Raw genomic sequence first — 10,339 nt, forward strand, 5'->3', positions numbered from 1 at the left:
TCAAATATTGTTTGTGTGAACTCTTTCAACAACATGCAACACTCGGATTCATCATCCTCATGGATGTTCACACTTTTTCAAACACCAATTCCTCCTCGACGGTATCCACGAATGATCAAAATCTCTACACATGGTGGTCTTCCTCAACTCAAGCATGGCTCGGATTTCTCTCCATTCCTCTCTTCATGTGTGTCTTGTGTGTGAGTGGTTTATTACTCTCATTATGTGTTGGATTTCGAAATATGATTCAATTTCCAAAACGACAAAAACAACGAAGAAAACTTCATCGATTGGCAACCATTCGACAACAAGTCACAACCTCCACTTCGAGTCATGTCTCATCTTCTGAAGTGAATGAAGTTGAATTGCATGGTATTCCAAACATAATGTCGTCGACATCAACCATCTCGACAAGAACAGCAACAACAACGAATGGAATATTTCCTCCTGGTGTGTTGGATGAGAATGCATTCGAGGAACCACCATCGACATTTAATATTCGAAAAAATCATGGAAAACAAATTTTGGAAAAGGTTAATCAAACGATTCGAAAGACAGTGGCATTTGCGAGTGATTCCAGTACGAGTCAGAAAGAGACATGGGATGCTATTACGTATGGTGTGAAATCGATGGAAAGAAATTCAGTGAATCAAAACAATCAATCATCCAATTCTCAACAATTACAACAAGAGACAGAACAACAACATCCAACGACAAGTGTCACTACAAGTAATAATTCCAAGAAGGATGAACATGGTTTGGAATATTCTCATGAGAGTACGTTACAACAGAGTCCAAGTATGAAACGATTAGAGTCCATGAATCGTTTAAAGACAGTTCATGCAGCTCCTTCGATGGCATCCAAACCCATGTTGGTGTTGTATGCTCCATTATTGATTGTTGTGGCATTGATTGGAACATTTGCAGTATTGAGTGTGGCTATTGTGACAGCTGTCACCACCTATCAAGTGTATTATCTGGAACAGAGATTGAGTTCGTTTTATTTGGAATATTCATCAAGCAAAACCACCAATCGAAGTATGATTGAACCTTATGGAACTACACATTATGTGGAGAGTTTAATATTTCTTTCAGATAAGAACACTTCGATTGCACTTTTTGGTTTATATTCTTCCAATGTCACAATGAGAATAATTCTCTTTAAAGAATACTCTCTGTATGAAACATTTGATAATACGAGCTCTATAGATTACTACTCTTCAGATGTGAAGGTTATTAATGACACGATGGAAGGAGTGATCATGACCAGTTGGAGATTATGGGACAATAGTACCGTGACCACAGGAAATGGTCGTCAGAATTTTACTGTATTGATTCAAGTTGAAAATTCTTCACTTCCATACTCGATTCGAGTGCATTCCATGGTTGAAGATGAACAGTATACTCTCTCACGAAATTTTATTTCACTTGTTTGGTTGTTGTTTTTGGAATTTTTAGTGTGTTTAATTGCTGGAAATCAAATTTATTTATCCATGATTTCATATGATCCAACGAATCGAGAACACTTTTTGGATGAATGGGTGGCATTGTTTCAATGTTTTTCGAAAAAGAATTCAGCATTGACAAATGAAAAGGACGTGACGATTGAATTCAAAGATTTGAGTTTTACAAGTTTTGAAGGTCAGAAAATTTTGAAAAACATTTCAGGAAGAATTGAAAGTGGAAAATTGACTGCAGTCATGGGTTCTACAGGCAGTGGTAAATCCACATTCTTGACCGTTCTCTCAAAACGAGCGTATTACGGCGTGCAAAAAGGAACAGTTACCTTAAATGGTAAAATTCTAACAGAAAGTATGAAGAAAATTATTGGATTTGTTCCACAAGATGACATTATGATTAGTTCTCTTCAAGTTTGGGAAACTTTAATGTTTAGCGGTATTTATCGAAGTATGACCAACTTCTTCTATCCGTTAGTGAAACGTGTGAAAGAAACTGCAGACATGTTAAATATTAAGAAAAAACTATTTAGTACCATTGGAGATGTCAATAAGAAGGTATTGAGTGGAGGTGAAAAGAAGAGACTCAATGTAGGCATTGAAATGATTAATGATTCTCCAGTATTGTTATTGGATGAACCAACAAGTGGTTTGGTAAGTATTGTCAAGTTGTAAAGTTTAACAATTAATGCAATCCAATGAACCATTATTGAAAATACATGACACGCACACTCATGGAATTCAATCCTTAATGAATCCACCCAAAAAAAGGATTCAAAACAAGCACTTTTATTATGTAACATTTTGGCCAAGAAAAAGCAAGAAGGAACGAACATTATTTGTGCCATTCATCAACCCTCTGCCGAAATTTACTCGTTGTTTGATGATTTGATCTTGTTCGATCATGGTCGAATGATTGCTCATGGTGATGCTCAAAAGATTGCACAAATTTGTGCACACGATATTCTTCATCTTGACAGGTCGATGAAACATGACGTCAACATGGAAGATGATCCTCATCTCGAACATGTTGAACACCATGAACAACATCAACACGCAGATTTCAATAATCCAGGAGATCATGTCATTGCTGCTCTCGATATTATGAACGATGAACAACGACAAGTCTTATCCAAAGTCCCACCCTCTCTCAGTACCTTTCAATTGAATCGAGGAAATTATCGACATGGTGAAACAGCCAATTCCATCTCTGTACCTACTGTCCCATTCTATATTCAGGCATTGGCATTCTTCTCAAGAGGTCTCTTACTTCTCTTTCATGAATTTTCATCCTTTTTCTTGGACGTGCTCATCAATGCCATTAGTGGTCTCTTTATTGGTGCAGTGTTTACAGGAAACTTGTCGTATACGGGTCAAAGTGATCGATCCATTGCACAACAATGTCCACTCATTCTCTACGAAGATTGTTCTGCAGCCAATCAAGATGATATTTCCTCCTTTGTCTGCACGGGTGTTTTTGCCATTGGTTTATCTTCCATTTTGAGTGCATTGAGTACATTTGGTAAGGAAAAGGTCGTTTTTCGACGGGAATCTCAAACAGGTCTGAATACTCTGGTGTATTTCATGGTGAAGGATGTATTGGCATTGATACCCATTGCATTATCTTCCTTCTTTTATACGCTCACTTCGTATTTATTGATTCAACCCAAAGCTTCCTTTTCAGAATATTATCAAGTCTATTTCTTGATTGCATTTGCAACGTATCCACTCGGATTTATCATTTCGATTTGTTTGCGGAGTGATTTGGCTCAAATTGCCAGTGCCATTGTCCTCTTTGTGTGTTATCTATTTTCAGGATCGTCTCCAAGTGTGTTGGAAATGAGTGAAATGCCACTCCCGTATCCATTCCTACCACATTTGAGTTTTTTGAAATATGCCAATGAGATGTTGTATTTGAGTGAAATCAAGTATTATACGCTCTATTCGAAGAGTGTGGAATCGAAAGGTTATATTCAAGAAATGATGCAAGTGAATGGTACCATGTTGTTGTCCTTTGCCTTGTTGTTCCATGTGGTGGCTGCGTTGTGTTTGTGGCAATCGGTTCCTGGATCGTTTGTATCGACTTGGTATAATCATGTGAGAAGTAAATGGACGAATGTGTCGAGTTGGTGTTGGATGATCATGAAAGAAAGGGGTCGAAAGGGAAACAAGTAAGAGTATATATATATACGCAACACGTGTGGTGTGTGGTGTGTGGAGAGTTCCAATTTCCATCTCACTAAAAAATCGTTTAAAATTCTTTTTGAAATTTTTGGAGCGAAAAAATGAATCAAAAACGATTGAAGGAAGAAGAGGAGAATTTCACAAGTTTTTCATCCTCGGATGATTCAAACAATATGAAAAAGAGAAAAATGAATATAAAAGAAATAATATTAGAATCAAACTCTCTATTGTTGAATAATTGTATTCATTTGAAATTAATCGATTTGTATCATCCACACTTTGGAAATGAACATGATCAACATTTATGGATTCATCATTTGAATGAAAAATTATGCACACACATGCGATCAAAAATTAGAAACAGACGACCATTTTCAATGAATTTTCAACTCGTTCATTCATTAGGTAAAAAAGAAAAGAACAAGAAGAAATCATGTCAAGATTTGGGAAATCCTATGGATGTCAAAATATCTTACAATCAGCGTGTTATTGTAGTGACTGATAATTTTAACGACCGATTAGTTGTGTTCGATTTGGACTCGTACAGATTCAAAACTTCACTTTTTATTCGATCACTTTATCCCAAGTATATTTGTATTGAAGAAAATTATATGGGAGAAAGTAATGATGCTTTAATATGCAATAGCGACTATGATCGAGAGATTTTCAAGTGTGACTTGAAAAAATTGTTACATGAAAATATCAAAAATTCTTCTACTGCAGCAGATTCCTTTATAGAGCCATATATACCTGGTCATTTGTGGACAACCAGAATCACAAGTTCAACGCGAGGCATAGCGGTCAACAAGGGTTTAGTGTTTGCTTGCGACCCTGGCGACAAGAGCATCAAGGTTCTTGACTCTAGCAATGGTGTTTTCATTCGGCGAGTGACAGCTCTCAACGGTCTGCCATCATCCGTGGATGTCACAAATGACGATCAAATGATTGTTACAAGTTTATTCGAAAACACCACACACGTCTATTTTCTTTCACGACAGGACAATGGAGAATGGGAGGTTGTGAAAATTGTACATCTCAAAGATGTGCATGGACCCAGTACTGTGATTTATGACACAGTGTCCAATCATTTATTATTGACCAATGAATTGAGCAATTCTATTCTTGTGACCAACAAGGAGGGATCAATCGTGACAACATTCAGCTCTTACGGACCCGGAGAAGGCGAATTGCAGACACCTGTAGGTCTATGTTTGAATATTCAATCCGGTGAATTGCTTGTGTGTTCACTTGATAATGGCAGCGTTGAAATATTCAAATAAATTCTCAGGGTAGCAATTTATTCAAATTTCACATCTTAGAAAAATTCAAATAAATCCTTATTATTGGTGTTTGAGGACTGCTGAGTGCTTGAAGAAGTGGTGGAGGTAGTATGTGATAACATCCAATCATTGGTGTTGTTCGAGGTAGTATTGTTACTACTAGTGGAAATGTTGTTGCTACTAGTTCCTAACCAGCTATCCAAATCATTAAATGTTGTTGCCACTTGTGGAGTGTTGAAAGAAGGAATGACAGCAGCAGTTGGGAAATTATTGTTAAGAACAGGTGATGCTCTCCAAGGTACATCAAAAGTATTGGTGTTCTGCTGTTGTGGATGTTCATCTGTTGGTTCTTGGAAGTCCCCAAAGTCATCATCATTATTATGTGTTGAAGCGGTCGTATGCTCCTTCGCTTCTGGGAAATCACCAAATCCATCATCGTCTGAATGATTTGAGATACCTTGTTGCATTGTGTTGGATGAAAGAGGAGTCATACCGAGTGGAGGCTGACTGCTAAAACCGAAGAGGTCATTAGTGACGGACTGTGGCGTTGCTTGAATGAAACCGCTGCTCATCGTAGGTGTGTTGCGTTTTGGGAAATCACTATAGTTGCTACTAACAGGAGAATTATTGGAAAATGGACTAGTTGTTTTTTGAGAAGTCGTCATGATGTTTGTGGGGAACGATGAAACCGAGTTGTTGTGGCTGCTCGGTGTGAAATCTGCCAAGCTCATCGTGTTTTGAGTGCTACTAGCAGTATGAGCTGGTTCTTCTTCTTTGGCTTCTGGGAAATCTCCAAAATCATCGTCATGGTTGTTCGAAGAAGAGGTTGTCGTTTGTTTCATCCAAGATGATTCCTCAAATTTTGTTACTACGACTGGAGATTGGGTCGAAACAGATTGAGAAGTAGAAGGCATCATCCAATTGTCAATACCGTTGGTACTTTTTAACGTAGAAGGACTACCCGTTGATTGTGCCCAGCTTGGGCTATTATTTGGCTCTCGTGCCACAAAAGTTGGTGATTTTCTAACTTCAACAGTATTCACAGGTTTAAAATCAAATGGATCATCATTGGATGAGGGTGGTGGTACTGTAGAAGACATTGTTGTTACCACAAATGGTGGCGATACAAGTGGTGGTGTTTGTTGTTGAGAAAGTTGTAAAAATTGATCAATAGAATTCGTACTTGCTTGTGAAATTGGTAATGATGTAAAGGTGTTGTCGCTCCATGAATCATCGCTTGCAAATTGTGGAACAGTCTCTTCTTTTGGTTCTGGAAATTCTCCAAAATCATCGTCGGTGGCAGTGGTGTGTCGTTTTTCATCTTTAGCCTCTGGGAAATCTCCAAAATCATCATTGGATGCTCCAGTAAAAGTATCTTGTGAATTCTTCTGAGCTGTGTTGGCCGGGACTGACTGCAAACTATTTGAAGGAGCCCCTTCAAAGGTCTTTGATTCTTTTGAAAAATCTTCAGAAACATTTAGTTGTAGAACTTTTGATTTCTCGTCATCTTTGGGCTCAGGGAATTCACCAAAATCGTCGTCAAAATTTTGCGATTCCTCATTCTTCAATGAGGTTGCTTGACTTGAAGCAAGAGGGCTAGTAGCAGGAACAGAAATTTGTTGAGTAGAGGCTGTTGGTGTCGACGAGGTAAAAGTGTCACTTGAATTCCATCCACTATCGTCATTACCCCAACCATCGTCTGCAAATTTTGGAACGGTGTTTTCTTTTGGTTCTGGGAAATCTCCAAATTCGTCGTTTGCACTGGAAGTCGTGGTCTTTGTGGATGTTACAGCAGTAGAACTCTGAGTCGATAATGTGACTTCTTCCTTGTTAGTAGATGTTGGGAAATCTCCAAATCCATCATCTTCAAACTTGTTTGTTTGTAAGGTGCCACCACTAGCATGAGAAGAAGTTGTTACTGAGGCTGATGATGTGCTGATGGTTGTTGGAATATCATTACTACCACTACCAAAATCGTCATCATCAAATTTCGCTTCAAACTTGTCGCTTGATTCCTGTGATTTTTGGAGTACTGGACTTTCTTGCTTTTTTGTGACTGAATTGACAGATGTTGATGAAAGAGCAGTAGTGCTTGCTTGAGTAGAAGGTGGTGCACTACCCCACGAGTCATTGTCATTCCCCCAACTGTCGTCGTCATCAAAACCTTTTGATGACTGCTGGGAAGAAGAGGATTTAACAGGGATTGAAATCTTCTCCAACACTGGTGAGGCGCCAGTAGTGATTATGGTTACAGGTGGTTGTACATTGGAAATGGCACTTGTTTTGTTGTTCATGGGTGTAGACACTGTTGAGGAAGATGCTTCCTTCTTTGCAGCAACAGTGGGTTGTGGTTTTGGAGAAGTGAAATCAGAGCCAAACACAAGAGCTGCAATATCATCAAGCTCAGCACTCTTGGTCTTGGTTGGAGTGTAAGATGACATAAGTTCATCAAAATGATGCTGGTTTGCAGTTGTTGTTGTTGCTGGAGAAATAGAACTGCTGGATGGTACTGGAGAGATTGATCTTGGCGATTGCATGTTCAAGGGTGGTCTTGGAGACAAGTGTAAATCTGTGACTGTTGAGTTCATTCTTCGATGTCTTGCTCCTCCTATCATTCTTTGAGAAATCGTTCCAATATCGTCAATTTTCATACGTTGATCCACAGCCTCAGAGGTTTCTCCTTGTTGACTTGAATCACTGGATATTGGGGATGAAACGGTATGAGAGGCTGTTCGTCTGTGTACAACTTTTCTTAATGGCTTGTGTTGCTTCTTGTTCTTCTTTTTTTCTAATCCTAATGCAAGTAGGAAATGTTTTTCGACACAGCTATTTTGCCAAACAGCCATTTTGCTTAAAATATCAGCATTGTGGTTGGAGTTCATGTTAAACAATTTTTCGAGCGTGTTGTTAGAAAGATTTTCAGAGGAGAAAGAATTTGCATCATTGTGAGCAGGCACTCGAAGCTCTGGAGGTACAAGTCCATTAAGCAAAGTATGAATAGAAATATTAAGCTTTGCCGTCTCTTCAGCACTTTTCTTGTCAATTGCAAGAATAGAATCGATAACGTATTTCTGCGAGTTAACGTCTATTTCAAAGGTGTCTTCGACCTTTGTTGTCTGATCCAATATTGGTTCTAGTTGAGGTTCAGATTGTGCAGTTTGTTGTTCTTCTTTTGGTTCTTCAAAATCTCCAAATCCGTCATCATCGCCACTGTGTTGAGGTTCTGTATTTTTAGCCTCCGTAAAATCACCAAAGTCATCGTCGTCATTAGTTTTTTCTGTGACTATTGGCTCATTAAAATCTCCAAAGTCATCATCTGTTGCAGATTCATTTTGGTTGTCTTGAGATGATAAATTATTTTGGATGGTCGAATTTGGAGTGCTCTCAAATGAGCTATTGTCAAAATTATTAGCTTGTAAATTTTCTGCGACCGGTTCAACATTGAAATTTGCATCGAATTCATCCGTTGATGATGGTTGTTGATTGATAGGCTCAGAGGTGGATGATGGAAATGAATCAAAACTAGCTTCAAAATTGTCATTAAAATCCTGAGGGTTGGAGCTCTGAGTTTGTGTGAATTCTGCTGGTTGTGTGGAAGAGTTTGCAAATGATGATTCCTCAAACTCTTCTTCAAATTGATTTTTGATTGGCTCATCTTGCTCAACAGTTGATGGCGGTTCTGTTACAGGTTTGTCAAACTCAGAGTCTCCGAAATCAGCTGCAAAATTTTCTTGTGATGTCTCTTGGTCAGATTCTTGTTTCTGTTCCAATGTAGATTCAGAGTTTGTCTCAGTTTCGTCATTCATTGCTGAAGATGTATGATGTTGTGACTCCAACTCGGAAGGAGTGAACGTTTGAAAATCAGAATCAGATTCTTGAGGCTTAGTTTCATTTTTAAATTCACTCATAGAGTCACTTGTGAGCAATGTATCATCGTTGTTGCTTGTGTTGTTAAATAAATTATTATTGTCAATATTCGAAGGAGAAGTAGTTTCCTGATGGATATTGTCGTCAATAGTGGAGGATTTTGTAAAATTATTTTCTTGATCGTCGTTGTTTGTAACGGTGTCTTCTAAATCGTTTGTTTGCCCTTCCGACTCAACTGTTGTTGTTGTTTGGGAAGATTCAATATTCTCTGTTTGTACTTCCTCTGGATGGTCTTTTTGAGGAACCGTGGTCATCTCATGTTGCGGTTGTTGAGAGTCTTCTTCTTCTTGTTGCTCCTCTGTTATTTGTGTTTGTTGTTGCTCGTGGATATTATTATTTGTTGAGGATGGTATGGAACTCTCTTGATGATGAAGCACGATTTCAGGAGTTGAGTTTTCTTCTGAAGAATGAATTTCATCCTCTACCGAAGCATGTTGTTCTGCTCCATCTAGAGAAGAAGTACTCGGATTTGTCATGTCATTGGTTGTTGTTGTTGGTGGTGAAATTAGTTCTTCATCTCCTGTTGCCGCCGTAGTGTTGTCCCGATTGATTTCTTCATAAGAGGTGGGTGGTGGAACGTCAGCTACAACGCTATCGTTCTTGTTGGTAGGAGGAGTTTGATCTTCGTGTTCATCATGAATAATAATTTGTTGTTGTTGTTCATCATCAACCATGAAACTCGAACCCTCTTCGGGTGTTACCACGAAACCTTCTCCGGACATGAAGGAATTTTTTAATGTCTTTTACTAATTTTTTATGATGACGATAGTGAATGTGGCTGTTTGCTTGATAACATGGAGATGTACTGTTCTTCTGTACCATGTTATCAACAAACTCTTCATCAAAGCCTCCAAAACCGCTCACTCAAAAGGAATTAGTGTTGTTCAACACTGGAGAAGATACGAAAATAACAAGACTTTAGACAGTGCACCAGTTATCTTTCATAGTGTTTATGAGAATTCGAAAAAAACGTTCATTCATGATGGAAGCAGTCAAGCTCAACAGTGTGCATTTAATTTCGCTTTGCAGGATTTGAAAATGGACAAGCACATCGTTCTTAAAATGTTACAACAAAATTGGAGAGCCCTCAAAGATGTCTCAGAGGATTTTAAAAAGGACAAGGAAATTGTTATGCAAGCAGTGAAACAAAATTGGTGTGCACTGCAATTTGCCTCAGAGTATTTGAAAAAGGATTATGAAATTGTTCTAGCAGCTATCAAAGGAAATGGTTTTGAATTTCGATATGCTTCAGATGATTTGAGGAAGGACAAACATTTGTTGCTTGAAGCTGCGAAACAAAGACTGTTACTCTTAGCATCAGACCCACAAAGGGACGATGTTAAAACAATTTTACTCAAGTTTAATTACACTGATCTTGTATCTGCTTTCGTTTCAATAGAGTTAAAAACCAATAAGGCTTTTGTGCGAGGTAGTCAGAATTGAAAAGACGGGCGTTAGTGTTTGCTCAGTGGAGAAGGACAAAGAAAAACA

At 38.3% G+C, this 10,339-nt stretch overlaps 4 protein-coding genes across 4 annotated transcripts; 3 read left to right on the plus strand and 1 right to left on the minus strand.

Moving 5' to 3' along the window:
- Positions 1-59: 59 nt before the first annotated feature.
- C9374_003921 (uncharacterized protein) lies at positions 60-3,632 on the plus strand (the record flags this gene model as incomplete). Its single annotated transcript, XM_044693503.1, has 2 exons — positions 60-2,111; positions 2,229-3,632. The coding sequence occupies 2 exons, from the start codon at positions 60-62 to the stop codon at positions 3,630-3,632; spliced, it is 3,456 nt and encodes a 1,151-aa protein (XP_044556051.1).
- A 110-nt stretch (positions 3,633-3,742) lies between these two features.
- On the plus strand, positions 3,743-4,921 carry C9374_003922 (uncharacterized protein; the record flags this gene model as incomplete). The annotated part of the gene is made up of 1 exon (XM_044693504.1): positions 3,743-4,921. One exon carries the CDS (start codon positions 3,743-3,745, stop codon positions 4,919-4,921), a length of 1,179 nt encoding a protein of 392 aa, XP_044556052.1.
- Positions 4,922-4,956: 35 nt separating this feature from the next.
- On the minus strand, positions 4,957-9,570 carry C9374_003923 (uncharacterized protein; the record flags this gene model as incomplete). Its single annotated transcript, XM_044693505.1, has 1 exon — positions 4,957-9,570. The coding sequence occupies one exon, from the start codon at positions 9,568-9,570 to the stop codon at positions 4,957-4,959; it is 4,614 nt and encodes a 1,537-aa protein (XP_044556053.1).
- Positions 9,571-9,910: 340 nt separating this feature from the next.
- Positions 9,911-10,291, plus strand: C9374_003924 (uncharacterized protein; the record flags this gene model as incomplete). The annotated part of the gene is made up of 1 exon (XM_044693506.1): positions 9,911-10,291. The coding sequence occupies one exon, from the start codon at positions 9,911-9,913 to the stop codon at positions 10,289-10,291; it is 381 nt and encodes a 126-aa protein (XP_044556054.1).
- Between the last annotated feature and the right edge of the window lie 48 nt (positions 10,292-10,339).

This window comes from Naegleria lovaniensis, assembly GCF_003324165.1.
Source record: "Naegleria lovaniensis strain ATCC 30569 chromosome Unknown tig001, whole genome shotgun sequence".
Lineage (NCBI taxonomy): Eukaryota > Heterolobosea > Eutetramitea > Acrasida > Naegleriidae > Naegleria > Naegleria lovaniensis.